The sequence below is a fragment of the Pleurodeles waltl genome, chromosome 3_1 (assembly GCF_031143425.1).
Source record: "Pleurodeles waltl isolate 20211129_DDA chromosome 3_1, aPleWal1.hap1.20221129, whole genome shotgun sequence".
NCBI classification, from domain to species: Eukaryota; Metazoa; Chordata; class Amphibia; order Caudata; family Salamandridae; genus Pleurodeles; species Pleurodeles waltl.
The window spans coordinates 625,994,815-626,011,775 of record NC_090440.1 but is presented as its reverse complement, the minus strand read 5'-3'; the positions used below and the strand labels follow the sequence as shown (position 1 = coordinate 626,011,775).

Sequence of the window (16,961 nt, the reverse complement as noted above, 5' to 3'; positions counted from 1 at the left end):
CCTGCATTGGATTTACACTGTTGTGGAAATTTTGAATTTGACCTCTCACGTTTGGTCCTCTCTCATTCTGGAAAGCATCAACACCATTAACACCATTAATATGTTGAGCAACATTCCCTTGATTCACCATTGGACACTGTCTTTTCCAATACCCGATTCCTCCGCAAACATGACAAGGTAACATTCTTTTTCCCTGCAGCTCTCCTTGCATCATCACAGAATTCAAATCTACACCTTGATTAACATTTGGAAGTATCATTCCACCACGACCTCTACCTCTGCCTCCATTCCCTGATTCTAAAACATGCCATTTCCCTGTTGCTGTTGGGGCCGAAAACTCCCCTGAATCCCTGCCTGTCCAGCTTTAATCTGCATCACCATTGTTTTCTCTTTCAACTTTTTCTGTTTCAATTCAGTCTCATCACTACAGTATTTTGCATGCTGTAACACATCATCAGTCGGATTTGCTTGCCAGCAAATCAAACGATTCTTAATCATCTGGCTAATTTCTGGTCTTAATCCTTTAACAAACCTGAACACAAATTAATCATGTCTTTCAGCTCAATTGTTTCTGTACCACTGTAATGTTTAAATGCTTTTAACAACCTCTTATAGTATGCATGAATTGATTTTTTTCACCTCTTGAGCTGTTCTATCTATTCGTTGCCAATCAGTATTTTTCGGCGAAATTCTCGTTTTCAGAAATTCAATGATCTTATAGTAATACTTTATTACTTCAGGACAGGGCGCACCTGTTGTTGGATCTATTTTCGGCTCACTTGTTGGCCAATCTACACTCCTTTTACATTCTATCCACAGATCTGCTGGAACCACATTCTCTAACAGAGTGTTTAATTCCTCCCACATACACTTCGCAAGTTTCACGAACCTATCTGTCTGCTTGTACCATTCCACTGGTTTCTCCCTGAACCTGGGGTAGTCATTTGTGAATGATATCACTGCTGCCCCAAGGAACATGAACTAAATTTTCTCCTGGAATCTCTCTCATGGGTAAAACCTTTACTGGCTCTTTAATCCATGATACATCTAAAGAGGAGTATCTGGACCTTTCCTTGGTCTTTCTCTTTTCTTGACCCATCTGCCTTCACATTTATCTAAGGCTCTCCAAACTTGCACTGTCTAGTAATTGTCTTAGATGTGTTTTCATCCCTGTAGACCTCATGTGTTTAAAATCTTCAGTTTCAAAATGTAATCTATAACTTCTCTTAAGGCATTTTGTTTTCGTAAGCTCTATCTCATATTTGTCTGCTAATTATTGTATTTGCTGATGTACTTCTATTGCTCCCTCTGTGATTAATGGACACAAATATCTCAACTGTGTTTCAGTATAGGAATCGAGTCCATTTATTGCTATCGTTCCTTCCAGAAGCTCGCAAGCTTCCATTGATGGGCTTGTTTGATGTATTTACTCTTTTTTTTCCTTGAGCTGACTAACAGGAATACCTTTAGACTGTCTCTCTGGATTGTTTGAAACACTTGAATCTTCTAACCACTTTGTTAATTGCTATGCAGTCATAGTTTATAATGAAATAGTACCAGGTTGTATACTCTGTAAATGCTGTTGCATTGGGCTCACATGTTGAGGCGTTAAAATTTTAAACACAGAACCATTTCCCAATCCATCCGTTTCAGAATTTCTAATTGGAGTTAAATCCAATAATGACCCTGAACTATTTAGAGTCTGTCTCACAGGTGACATTCACCTAATGTTTTCATTCTGATTTTGAACTCTCATTTTCTGTGCACTTTTTATTCTGAGCAAATAAAGGCGCAAGTAGACCAATTGTAATTGGTACTGATATTGCATCTGGGCTCCTGGTTTCGACATTCTCAGAATTCTCTACTCCTGGATTCTCCATTCGAGGCACTAACACTGAAGTAGGCTCTGTTTGAATCAATCTCAGCTCCTGTAAATTTGGACCTGAAGATGCTACTATCTTAGCAATAGTGTTCACAAATGGCACATCTGAATAGATCCCAGGAATATTAGTCTTGGGCAGCTGTCTATTGTCAATTGACTCATCAAGTCTACTCTGCATCAGTATTTGTACTGGAGGACTAGTCTGAGCTGACCTCTGATTCACATATGGATTAACCTGTACGGAACTCCCAGTCGTGTTCTGGTTACTCCATGCGGTATTCTGAGTCACTGTAACTGGTATCAGTGCAGTAGAATTTGTACCTGCTGTACTCGATCCTTCTTGAACCACATAAGGTGGCGGGCGATTTCTCAACATCTGTGTAATAAACTCATCTTTGTCCAATTCATCATCATTAATCAGAAATGCTTTAGGCTCTTTTGATGTCTGCTCTTCGACTGCTGAAGAAGAACTCTTTTTAGATTTCTTTGAAACCTTCTTACTCTCTTCAGTCATTGCAGGAAACAACCTAACACCTTGTCAGTTATAAAGTCTCCACTGCCTCTGTTCACTGCCCCATATAGCTTCCGTTAGTGATTTCTCAGCTCTCCCCATTCTCCTCTCAAATTTAAGTGATTGTTGCTGTCTAGCTACTAGATCCCAAATCGCCAAAGCTTCAAACTGAGCTGGTCTCAGTGGAGGTCATAGACCATACATTACCTGTCTCAAATTCTCCAAGATTCCCAAATTAAATGTGCCATTTTCAGGAAACGCTAAACAACTTTCCTTCTTTGTGATCTTAACTCAATGTTTTAACAAAAGACATGCTCTAGCACCTTTTTCTTCAATTACAATATATGCCGGAGTACCTTCTGGCGGACAGATTTCTCCTTGCCTAGCCGGAATATACTCATCTCCTCTAAGAGCACTTTTTAAAGCTCTGAAAAATCTAATTTTCACAATTTTAATTCAAAAGAATCAATAATCAGGAAGTGACTACAATCCCACAATTCTCTTCATATCCATTCTCGTCGAGTTGTGATTCATGGTTGTCCACCAATCTTTGCACGACCCTTCTCACTAACCAACCTATCCTAGCGCAGCATAAAAATGACAACACACACAGTGGCTGGCAAAGTCTTGCTGCTTGTCCTCCTTAACTCAGAAACACTCAAAACTAATGGAAATTAATTGCGAGCACTTCTTCAAAACCAATAATAAAACAAATTTGTCTATTTACTACAGGTAGGGTAACACAGTGGCTTCAGGATCCTTAAGAATTTCACTGATGGCTTCAGCTCTTGCAGCTATTCATCTTCTCAGTTCCCCAAGATTGTCAAGCAAAATTTGACCTGCAAATTTCACTCTCAACTGATCAATGGATACTGTTCTGATGCACCTAGAACTCGCCAAATCTCAGTCGAAAATTCCAAACACTCAAATTAACTTGCAAACTCGACTTACCAACCACGTTCAATTGGTCTACTAAATAGACAAATTACAACATAAATCAAGTGTCTCCATACACTTTTAATATACTCCGCAGTCTTAGACCTACTCTGTGAAGTCTGTCTTAACAACAACCACGTGGACAATTTTTCCGAGTACAAAGCGCCACACAGTTGAAGTTCGCTGACTTCCCTACTCTCACACTTTAGAGTATGCCAACTCTTTCCCCAACATTAGCTTTTTCTTCTGGAGTACGCCCACTCCCTAAAATTTCACAAACAACTCAATCAACTGCAAATTAGCTAAAGCTGTGCAAATGCATATTCCAACTCACTCAATCTAACAACAGAACGCTGAGAACATACCCTACCATCCTAGGAAAACTCCAAAAGACCGGGGAAAGTCACTTTGGGCACTTATCAATCCATTTGACCAAAATTGTACAACATATTCAAAAACAATAATCAAAAGAACACTAATTAATTGCTACGGATGACGCAATTTTGACATCACTGAAAGAAACAGTAAACCAATCTCTGCTACCAAACCTGCTAACACAGAAAATCCTAACTGTTTGGTTATGACAGACCAGATAATTGATTTGATCCCCTAGGCAAACGGACCAAACCCAGTTTACTTTAAAGATAACATCATAATATAAACGCCATAAATAATAAATACCAATCAATGATTACTTAAATAACCACACCAATTTATTAAGAAATTAAATATTTATTTCCCTATATTAGCAAAGCTAAAGTCACGAAAATCATTTTCAGACTCAAATAATACACATACAGAAACAACAATGGCTGATTTAATCTGCGCATGAATCTAAGTTTAATCAATGCAAACAAACACAAAATCTTAATGGTTATTACACAAAACCATAGCAATGGAATTTGAGCAAGAGAAATTGAATACATTTGATTTAATATAGAACGGACATCAATAACTTTCCAGGAATATTAGATTAACACCTCACTAACCACCAATTAGCATTAACATGTTGGGCTTCATGTGGAAGAATTTAGTAACACAAATTTAGAAATAAATGTCTAGCTAAGGAAGTAGAAAAAATAGCAGCAGTATTATATTATCAGTAGTTGGTACCTGAAAAACAAAAGAAAAATAACAATATGTATTTCATACAATTACCCAATCACAAAAGTATTCAGCAACAAGGTCTACTTCATCAAGGGGACAGCAACATCAAACATCAGGATCAGAACAAGGAACAAAATGAGCGGTATGGTTTAGAATTTGGACTTTAAAATTACTAAACCATCAAAACATTTGTTCAGTATTGAACAGACTAAGTAAACTCAGAATATAATAAACAGCAGCATTGTCAGTAAACTAGATGAAAGAATAATAAAATGACCAACGATGAATGACCAAAGACCAATTATGAATGACAAAATGACCCTGAATCAATGATGACTGAACAGTGATTTAAACTTACTAAACACTCAAACGACTATCAAAATTATATAAAATGTTAGCTCTAAGCCTTTCTATTTGCTGTTATTGCATTGACGAAACTCAAACTAATACATTTGTTATTTCTTCTTCCGTTCTTCTGTTGCATCTGTAGACCCTTTGTTCAAAAGTCCAATTACCTCAACCCCGGATAATGATTACAAAATATGGACACATTTCTTATCACACCATTCTTTTCCCTCAATGAAAAAACATAGGTAAGAAATATAACTACAAGCAAAATATACAAATACTATGAATGAAGTCAGTTAGGCCACGGAAATGCAGCTAGAAAACAGAACATATTAGAAACATTTTATACAGATAACATTTTACTGTGACCTTGCATCTGATTTAATCCAGCAGGGGCCACTAAATACACATTAATTCAGACATTTATTTTAGCAAAGAAACTCACTCTTTGGAAAAGACAGAATAATTCCATTAGCTTAGGTTAGCGTGGAAAACAAAAAAGTAGGCCTTGTAGATGATGGTGGCCATCAAGTCTATCACAAAACTCGACTTTACGTAATAATTAGTACACAATGATTAATATATCAGACAATGAGTATTGTTACGTATGTGAAAAATAAACACAAAAAATCTACGCTCTTACACTTCATTTCATCATCCCATTCTATTAACCCATAAAGTACTCTTGAATGACTAGGGATACTATTGACATTTTTATACTGCTCATGACAATCAATATGGGATTGTAGTACATTCACTTTCGGGTGCATTGTGTGTAGCCCTGAGGATGCTATGAAATGACTGTGTCTTGTTGCTGGTGTTTGGATGTATATGGTTAGTAGAGAGTTTACACAATGTTTAGTTTGAGTCATTTTGTAGGTTACTGTAAAGGTAAAATGTTTGATCTTGGAAGAGCTTTAAAGTGTCTTAGGTTCACAGATAAGTGGGCTAAATAACTATTCTGTTTTTTCCTTGGTAGTCTAGTCAGTTGTCCATTGCTTGGCCAGGGTGAAGTGCTTCTTATGTGCTTCATACTACAGGGAGGTAATTGTAATTCACATGTGTCTGTGGTATGCTTGTACTAGTTTAACTGTAGTGGACTTAGGCCGGAAAATGGTGTGGTGTGTCACAGTCCATTTGATTTGGCAGCCTTTCAAACTTGATGGGTATGGAGACTCAATCATTTTATTACATATTACTTAGCTTTCGCTAATGAAGTGCATGTACCTTCTGCCCCATTTTGTCATGCTTGCATAGAGTAGAGGGAAGCAACATAGATTATATTCTAGTGACACCCAATATGAGCTGCCATGTTTATAATTTCTAGGTTAATGCCACATGCCTTAGTGATCACAAAGCTTTGAGCTAATATTTGCAAGTTGGGCAGTATTGCTTGGGTATACAGACTTAGTGGGTGATATTAAGTGATCAGGCACAATGACACAGGTCTTAGGTGGGGCAGGGTGAATCCAGAGGGCTTCTTCTCAAAGTTGATTGGGGCTAATACATTATACATCAACAACTGTTAAAATAAATATGCGGGAGACATGGAAATTAAGAGGGCCTTTGTTGAAATATCTATGTAAAGAGGGAAAACATGAGGTCAATCACTGGTAGGAGACCAAAGTTGAGAGGTTGGTTTGATTGTGATTGTACTTAGGCCCATGCTGCTGTAATTAAGGCTCTCAGAAAGCCCATCAAATCTAACATGAAGATCACTAAAGTAGATGTTGATAGAAATCTGTGCTAAATTATACAAAGACAGAGATTAAGGGTGAGGGATCAAATGCTTTAGTAATTGCCAGTAAGAACAAGGAGCCACATGTATGAAAGTATTTAGCAGTCACGAACAGTGAATTGGGCTGTTTGCAACCGCTAGGCGGCCTTCTGATATGTACCAACCCTATTTTGTGAGTCAGTAACCTATTACCGACTCGCAAAATAGGGTTTGCGGTGCGGTATTGGGGAGGGGTTTGTTAAGGGAGTCCCTTCCTAATAGTGATTTGCAGTGGTATGTGTGAATGTTTTGTGACGAGAATGCGGTCGCAAAATATTTTCAGCTTACCACCAACTTCAAATTGGTGGTAACCGATTCGCAAACCCATGGGGACCCCTTTCCTTTTGCGAATTGGTGCGCTAACATTTTTTCAGAGCATGCAGTGGTCCCAGGGACCAATGCCTACTCTTAAAAAAAAAAAAGAAGCTTTCATTAAAAAGCAGTCACAGACATGGTGTCTGTGCCAAAGGGTTGCAAATTGCAACCTAACTAATGAATATTAACAAGGCAGGTCTCTTCCAACCCATTTGGGAATCACAAACACTGTCTCAGACACTCCTGTGCATTGCAATTTGTGACTTCCTAATTGCGAGTCGCAAAAAGTCGCAATTAGGAAGTCGCAAATTTCAGTGATACTACATGTGGCCCAAGGACAGTACTTCCTTTTGGCAGTTTTTAAATCAGCCATATTTTAGAGAGTCTGGAAGCCCTGGCAGTAGTGATCCAGGCTAATGACTAGGTACCACACTTTGACAGCTTTTATGCTGCCCCCAGTAATGACCGACAAGGCTGCTTAGTGACCGTGGAGGATATCAGTCCAGCTCTCCCACCTAAGGATATCGCGGTTGTTAAAAGATTTGTTTTCATTTATATTTTCGTGTAGTGTTATTAACAACAATCAGAAGAATATGAATTGCCAGTGATTTTACATGTATACACTGATATTGTGCTAATATTTTTGAAAGTATTTTCCTATGACATAGAAGTGTTTTCTTCACTCATCTAAACAAGGCATGAGTTTAGGCCCAGCTGCTATCTTTTTCAAAATGGATGTTCCCCTGCACAATGGACTGTTTATTATTTCTGTGGCACACAGTCAATCAGTCATATTTTTTTATTTCCTTTGACATTCTTGCTGTTCTTGATAAAATCTTTCTAGCATGCTCCTAATACTTACTGTATCATTCTTCAAGGATCTTCCACTAGCTCACTGCACCCTATTCATTTATAATAGTTTGCTTTAGTTCAGGTATCTCATTTGCCCTACCATTACCGGATGACATTAGCATAGATTGGACAGAATCAATATTTATGGTGTGGGAAGGTACTTAAATGCTAAGGTAGTATGATGTTTTATAAAACTGTGTTCTGATTTGTTAAAATTATGATACTTTTGCTCACCCCATGATGAATCTGCTCTTTCGATTTCTAATATAAACCCGAATTTTGGGGTGGTCTACAGCTTTCTTAAATGCTGTTAGAGGTGATATCTGTTTCTCTATTGATTTTTCTGCTCCTTTGAGACTGACAATTATTTGATTTTGCACTGTATTCCCTATTTGCTAAGAGCCTTTATTGCAATGACTTTATGATGATTCCATACTGTATCTTTTTAATTTTTGTATAACTGTATTTTTGAGGTGCTAGCAGTGTCTTAACTCAGAGATACATTGCCTCATGAAATTGAGATTTAACACAGTCTCTGATTCATCAACCCATGTGCATTCTCTGGAAGTAAAGTTTTCAGGATTCCCTGTACTCATACACCCCTTCAGTTTTCTTTACAAGAGGTTATTACTGCCCATTCTATAAACCAGATGTGGGAGCACTGGCCACAAATGGAATTTCTGCTGAACTTTTATAAACCAATATTGAGTTTTTGAGGCACATTACTCTTGGTCACAATCCCTAATTATACCCAGGTAGAAAAAGCACAATTGTGCAAATCCCCGTTGTTATCGGCTGATTTCGCTTTTGGATGTTTTGGCTAAAGTTTTAAGTAGAATGCTACTTGCTAGGTTGGAATCGTATGCAGAGGAACATTGTACCCTGACCACCATCCACTACGGGTTCTGCAAGGGTATTGTAATGGTGGAACAGAGTCCAGGTTTGTCACTGTTGATCAGTAGATTTATGGTGGCCAAAAAGGGCACACTCTGCGAGACCTTCATGGACCTTTCAAATGCCTTTGGCTGTGTTTCTCTTCTCAGACGTTGGCGCTTGTTGGTGGAGATGGGGACTGAGTTGCCAATTATAAACCCTTTAAGACAAATTTACACTGGAACATCAGCCAAAGTTAGAAATGGTCTGGATGGGGAACATTCTGATGAATTTCACATTACTGGGGGTAAGGCTGGATTGTGTCCTTGCACCTTTTCCCTTCAACCTCTACATAAGCAATTTGCTGAGTGTGTTTGTGTTCAAGTGCAGGGACATGTTCTAGATTGGTCATCATCCCATTTCCACCCTCTTATATGCGGACAATGTGGCCCTGGTAGCCCTCACTCTGAAAGCTCTGCAGCTACTTTTGAACACCTGAGATGAACTTATGGGCAATTTGGATCACAGTCAAACCAAATATTATGATTTGCGGGGCCCATCCTTTCACTCCCTGTCATTTTAAACTGAAGGATGTTCAGCTGAAACAAACAGGCACTTTCTGTTATTTTGGGATGCACTTTGATGGTACCTGAAAACATCAATCTACTATTAGGAATAATCAAATGGTGTAGGCTACAAATTGTGATTTGCTTTCTCAACCGAGTTGGGAATTAAACCACTGAAGGAAATGACTGCAACCTATTGGGCTAAGTGTATCTCGGTTGTCACATCTGGGGCATGCATTTGGGAGCATTTTAAAATGTATAACTTAAAGGTCACAAAAAATGCATGTCTTTGGAGAGTGTTGTCAGTCCCTCTTAGTTGCTCAACCCTTATGTCCCACAAAGAGCTTGATGTGATTTTTTTTGTGTGTGTGTATACTCTGCCCACTTCTTTTGTGGCACTAGGTTCAGACAAAACAGGAACCTCACCTGAACAGGTTGATATTGCATGAGTGTCTAGCGCTTGACCTGGCTTCATATATTCCATAGTTTGGGCATATTAAGATGGAGTACTGTAAGTTAGAGAGAACCAATTTATTTGATGATCCAGAGACATTATCTCATGTTGGCAGGATTGAACTCAAGCATATGTTCCTTCAGCTCTTTGAAGAGGAAAGACATAACCTAGGTAGACCCAAGGTTATCTTGTCTTTTTAGCCCATACTACAAATACTCAAAGTAGGTTTATACTTATGTTAGCGCAGATACTTGTCTCAACTATTTCAGAATAGTGAGTGATTGGACGCTGCTTTAAGGTCGATGAACCTTTTGATTTGTTTAGATTATATTGATTATCACATTAATCAACATATTGATTATTGGCACATATAACAACAACATTTAACAATAATAATCATCACCAAAGAATCAATATACGACGTACCATGATCTAATTGGCCATGAATAACCACACATTTTGGTATCAATTAAAATATTTATTTTCCTATATTAACAGTGCTAAGGTCCCGAAAATTATTCTCAATACCATATGGTACAAATAAAGAATCATCACAGGCTGACGGATTGGCCTGAAAAATCTTAGTTTAAACAGAGAAAATAAAACAATGAACTCAATAGTTAAAACACAAATCAATAATGTGAATATCTGTGTATGAGAGATAAAATACATTTGATTCAGTAATAAAACAATGTCAAATCATAGGCATAGAGAAAACACCTCACTAACCTCAAATTAGTATTAGCATGTTGGGCATTATGCAAAGGTTTTAGTAACATTAATTTAGAAAACATCTAGCTAAGGCACTATCAAAAATAGCAGCAGAAATTAAAGCAGTAGCAGCTTGTACCTGTAAAACAAAATACAAATAACATTGGACAGATCAATATAATTACCAATCCTAAAGGATTCATCACCACAGCATAGATACATCAGGGGGTCAGCGGTAACAGCATGGAAGGGGTGACAATTAAAACTTTTGCAAAGAACATGTTCTTAAAGAGACAGAATATTATTTATCATCACTAAGTTAACACTTTTTAAAAAATATGTGCAGGACTTTCATTCTGATGGTGGCCACTAAGCAGGCACACTTCATGTTGACATTTATTTTTCATTTAAAGCATTTTTCATATTAGTGCATACGTATGATTACATAAGAATAATGGTTTCATGTCAAAATATCTGTGCTCACACTGACAATATTCAGACTTAATATTTTACACTGTATATTTACTTTTCCATGATGGAATGACTGGTTGAGGGTGCTAGTGAACTGCCGCTGTGGTAGAATGACTCAATGCATGATGCTATTGATTTATTTTTTTACTCGTTATGCATTGCCCTTAGAAAAATTTACATTAAACCTCGACTAAGAAAATCCCATTTTAGACACTGCAAACCTGCTCTGACTTTTTTGCAACAATTACAGTCAACAGAGGTTTGCTCTGAAATCTCTACTTCCGTCTGGCACATCTTACCTATACGAAAGTCATGGTACCTGATGTTTATTTTTTGCCAGATTCTGATGGCACACTTGAGTGTGGGACTTTTAAGTGTCTGCATTTTATATTTGGTCAGCGTATTATATCCTTTTGATCTATTGACTTGGTGCTTTAAAATTGCTTTAAGCAATGAATCTTTATAATATGCTACTTTGTACAACTTAAATGTGTTCGAATTTCTGCCTACTTTTATGGTTTTGAATTATAAAACCGAATAAAGATTATTATTGATGATGATTTGGCAGCAATTTGCCAACTATTTGGCTTTGGTGCGGAGCTATGAAGATGAGGGGCTAAGAGTTCTTTATGGTGTGTGATGTTTATGGATAACAGTTTGTATGTTTGTTTGGAACAATGTTGGATGGAGACTGCTGCTGGATATCCAGTGAAACCCAGGTTATGGGATGTCAGACATATTTTAAACATGTGTGGTATGGACTGTCTATAATGTCTTGATAGGGAGATGGTGTCACATCTCCTCCTGGAAGTTGCAGTATAGAATCTCAATAGCAGTATAAAGAGATGGGACTTTTTCATACAATTGTAGATTGCTGCCTTTCTCTGGTCCATTCCAGTTACCACAGGCCAGTTGTGAGTTTTGCACCATTCTGAGGTTAACTGTTTGTTTTCTATTTTGCAGGGAGCTGGTTCATATGCTTGGCCACCTGGCAGAAACTCTGCATCAAGCCAAACTGCAATTTGTTCTAGTGATTCCTCCTTCTCTGGCACCGGGGTAGGTACTTTCCAGAATTCAGAGACAGATGCTTCTGTGACAGTAACCTCCAGTGAGTAACCCTGAGAGCTGAGCCCTTGTTGAAAGGGCACTTAACACAATCACAAGTCACAGGCCAGTTCTCTCTTTATCTGAGGACCCGTGCCACTTATGTCTTTATTTGGGGCTCTTACCCGTACTTAAAAAAAACAAAAAACTAATGACTGTTTTATAACTGGGTTTCAACCAGAGAAATACGTTCCAGGTGAAAAACACACACCCTGCCCATCTGTTTTCATGTTGTTAACGAGAGGAGGAGTACCGTTTCAGCCTTTAAAATTCAAGAGAAAAGCCAAGTATACCATTGGCTCTTTAATTAATATATGTTTGACCAAAGTTACGCACGTTTTTAAAAATAAACTATTTTTTTTAAACTGCTCAGGGAATGCCACTATTAACAGCGTATTTTTGGCCTGGATTTTCTACTTACCCTTTCTTCCATTTGCATCACAAAAGAGAAGTAAAGTGGGTGTTACTTTGGCAATGATTTTACACCACCTTTTGAACTGAGAACTCATACTTGGCCAAAAGACAGTAAACTTTTAATATATGTTGGCTGACCTGGGACATTAGCCCCTTTATTTATGTGGGTGGAATTTTCTAAACTGAGGCAGGCCCTGTAAAGGTGGAACACGTTTATCTAAGAATCCTCAGCGGTCGCGAATAACTTCAGAACTAAAGATATGTCTGGAAGGATGAGTTTGGAATAAGGCAACAGAGCATTTATAGATTGCGACAGTTGTTCTAAGTCACAGTTGTAAAATTGCGTAATCCTTGACAGATACATCACTTGTGATATCTGAGTACTCCTCATGCTTTGCATCCATTACCTCCCCCCAGCCATGTCCGCTACCTGTGTTACCTTCATGCTGCCCTCAGATCTTGACTTAGTTTCAAGGATGAGGCCTCCTAAGAAGGACTGCGTCAGGGAGGGCAACCACTCGCCCCCTGCTTGCTTTACTTTCCCATGTCTTCCTTTTTGGCAATTCAGTCCCCTGCTTCCTTGGCCATGTGATGACACACCCTCATTGTCCATTCATATTTGGTGTTCCGTCCCTCCTCAGAAAGCTCCAGAAGACTGACAGAACCCTGCTGCTGCCTCTCTTCTGTTCATGATGAAGACTTCTGTATTTTGCTCGCCTGGACTTGTTACTCCTTATGTCATGTTTGCACAGTGGCCAACTTAATCTGGGTCAAACATGAGCAAAGAATAAAAGCATCTTATGACAGGAAGTTTATAGCTCCAACTTTTAGAACCAACCCATCTATTTTCTATCTGGAAATGATTTAACAGAAAGACATAGATTTCCCCATGTATTAATGCTTCATATGGAATTCACATTCACCACACTCATTCACTCCCAACATCAAATTGTAAGCCACTCGGGTTTTAAAAATGATATATGTATCATTAATATATTTATATTGGACAATCCACAAAATTACAAGTTGTAACTCATGAAATATCACATGTTAAAAACATTAAAAACAATATTCTTCAAATGCACAACAAATAATTTCAAGGGGAATATATACAGACAATCCAATTTGTCATCATTTCAAGCACTTCTACTCACAATATCACTAGGTGTCTATGTGTTTATTTGCACATATCTAAAGACACCAGTACATTGCAAATAGTGACTCAACAATATAATTGATGCATTTCGGTGCTACAAAAAAAATCACTGTCATCTTCTTCAGGACAAAATTGATATCATATCTCCAATGGAAAATCCTTAACGATACCTCTAAGGACAATAAAATAAAAATAATTGAAGAAATTAATTATTTAATAAACATTAGTTAATACACTGTGCAATCACATAATAAACCTTTTTCTAAAACCCTTGTGTTTATATAATCACCCAGACATACAATTAAGCAAATAACCATTCGAACCGAATTACTCACATTAAGCAACTCTCTAAACTTAGCCCATATGTCTCTAATAAAATGGATACTCATATGTAGTCCTCCAATTCACTCACAGCTATTAGAATGATAATGTTCGTACACTCAGCACTACTCCGAAATCCAGATGACCAATTGCTCTTATCTGGATCATTATCAATTATGTAACGTGGGTAAATATCCCCATCCCTGTCACATCGATATTGGAGAACGGGGTCAGAGAATTAGAAAAAAAAAATAAGCCAACAATTATTACATCCTCCATGCTTATAATCAACTCCAGTTGCCCAAATTAGGGGCTTTTACCTTCATCCACCAATGACCTGTAGGTCCAGGTCTCTTTACGGGATCACACTCTATGGAGAGGGTACATACCTCTCTTCCCTGCTTTACGCTTTAAAAGACCAAAAAGAACCTTTACACTAACCACCAAACACTTCAGCTCCTAAACAGTAAAAAATGGGTATTGGTGGCATGGTTTTGTTACAATAAGTATCGAAAATACGAAGTTGTGATTTAAAGTAATTGATGATTTATTTTCTGGTTTATTAAGTTGTATTCCATACGTTTATGTTATGAAAATTAGAGCAAGTGTTCTGAGAACGGGGTGACAGCGCTGTGCCACGAGCACATTTTTCAATGAAAGGTCACCAAAAATGTATTTTGTATGTTATTGCCACAAGCAAGCAACTTCTGCGTTAGTCATTATTCATACGTATATGTGTACATGCACTGAACACCCAACAGTGAAGTATCGGCATAGGCCGACACATTCCTACTCTTAACATTATCTATCTGTCTCTATATATCAGACAGTATATTATTATATATATATATATATATATGTATCTCCAGTGGTTCTCCTGGCCCTTCACTTTTAATGTTACTGCAAAATAGGTGTGTTTTTAGCATTTTTCGGAAAATGGAGAAGTTAGGCTAATTCTTTAGGTGTCTAGTACAAAATTGCAGAAAGATAGTCTTTGAACTGAGAAGGCTGTCCCCAGCCCCCACCACCCTTAGACCTAAGCTTCAAGCCAGTAGTGTACCGCAGGTTTTTGGCTTGGCAAGCGTGGTAAATATAAGAGTGCTTTTCATGGCATAAGCTCACTTATGCAACATGAAGTCACTGTAGTAGTTTTGCAGGACTTCTAAAAATGTTACACCAGTGCTTAGCACATATACCACCGTGCCTCGCTGCTTCTCGTGGTCTCCTTCACCACAAACCAAACTCTTTGTGCCTGGACTTTGAGAAGGTATCTTTTTCTGCCGGGCTAACCTGATCCCTTTATCTGGCCCACGCTGAATTACGGTTGGTTTTAACTTATGACTTTCCCTGGGCTAGAACACACAGATAACCGCAAGTGTCACTGTGTGCTTTCATGTGCTGTATATACTTAAAACTAACAAATGTAATATCATCAGTTCTACTGATTAGATTTTTGTCATTCTGGTATCATTTTATTTATTGGAATATACTATGTTTTACTAATTTTGTTTGGGATTTTGTATTCTTATGTTGAGTTTTTTTTATTTTACTGTATTATTGTGTATGTGTGTGTGTGTGCTGCATAAATATTTACACATAGACCCTCGGAGTCACACAGGTAGCCTGTATGAAGGGAGCTAGTCCAGCCTTTCTCAGAGAGCAGAGCAGGCCTGAAGCAGCAGGGCAGCCCTATAGGGGTCAAGGCAGTACTCAAGCAGCAGGGCATTCATCTGGTAGCAGCAGGGCAGTCCTCGGTGGAGCAAGGCAGGCCTCAATCAGCAGGGCAGGCTTCTGTTGGGAATAAGGCAGTCCTCCTTCTGTAATGTCCACAGGTCCAGGAGTGTACTGAAGAGTGGCTCTGGAGGTCCAGTATTTATACCCGGTACCAGCCTTTGAAGTGGGGTGGATCCTCTATAGTACCCATGCATCTGGTTATGGAAAGGCCTTCCCTTTCCTAAGAAACCATAAAGAAGACTTAAAAAAGACTAGTGTCAGATTCCTGTGTGTGTACAGGAGTCAAAGCCCTTTGATATGTATGTGGGGTTGGGTACAGCTCTGCCGCCCCAACCATCCTGGCAGGATGGCCCATCCTGTATACACCTAATCCCCTTTTGTGTCACTGTCTGAAAGGAATACCTAAAGCCAAGAGCAGTAATTCACAGTCACACAGTGAATGTTGCTTCCTAAGCACAAGCAAGCACAGCACACATCCAGTTTCACAGTTTGTGCAAGACATTTTATCCTCATTTCATATCCCCTGCAAGAGGATATTACTGAATACAATGATATTGAATGGAGTGATATTACGGATACTGGATAGAAAAATGAATTGTGTTCCGGGGGAGAGTGTCTGGAGAGAGGCATTAATCAGCATCTATGTAAATTCGCTCATGTAATGCAAGTGGGGCGCAGGCCTCATGACAATGGTAATTTCTATGGTCGTTTTAGTCACTACTGCTAGAAGAGCAGTGATATTTGGAAAACCTCAAAGTTTGTTTGGTCCTCAAAGATAAACTTAGCTTCCATGTACATTGGACATTAATTGTGAACTAACATCCTGTTGAAACTTATTGTTGAAAAAAAGTCGACGTGTTTTGAAAAATACTGAAAAACATCAGATGGTTAAATAGCTGTGTCGCCCTCTGGGAGCCTTTCAATAGACTCCGCTTGCAATGTTGAACAACTCCCAGAGATTGTTCAGTCGTCTAGTTAGTAGTACATGTAGGTCTCACTAATTCGTATGAATTCAGACATGAAGCACAGCTGTTTTGACTCCATCAATGAGATATTATGGTGAATGACAACAAAAGGGTTGGCTCTAGACGTGCCTTTAAAGTGTGGCGGTCATTGGCAAATGATTAGGAACACATTTACTATAAAATATGGCTTAGGCAGATTTATGTTTTTTTTTTTTTTTAACAAATACTTGTGAATGACTGAGAAAATCAAAGCAAAGTTTGAGAATTCTATGGATTATGGCGGTAATATCTTGGGGGGGATTAGAAATATTTGATTTTAGTTGACTGAGTTATGATAGTAACATCCAAAATAGATGTTCTTGTTGATATTAAAGTAGCCTAGTCAAATACAACAGTTAGAGCCTTTCCATGAAGGCCATGTAGTGGCCCTTAGAAACTGTTCAATACCGCCATGCAGTGTGACG

General features: G+C 38.3%; 1 protein-coding gene across 3 annotated transcripts in view; it reads left to right on the top strand.

Annotated features, from left to right (window-relative positions):
• The window catches only part of CHID1 (chitinase domain containing 1), a 1,285,476-nt gene that overhangs the window by 376,034 nt on the left and 892,481 nt on the right, over positions 1 to 16,961 (top strand). For all 3 annotated transcript variants that reach the window (XM_069223131.1, XM_069223132.1, XM_069223133.1), the window contains one exon: positions 11,767 to 11,859. In XM_069223131.1, the coding sequence (XP_069079232.1) occupies positions 11,767 to 11,859 (93 nt within the window). The remainder of the gene's footprint in view (positions 1 to 11,766; positions 11,860 to 16,961) is intronic.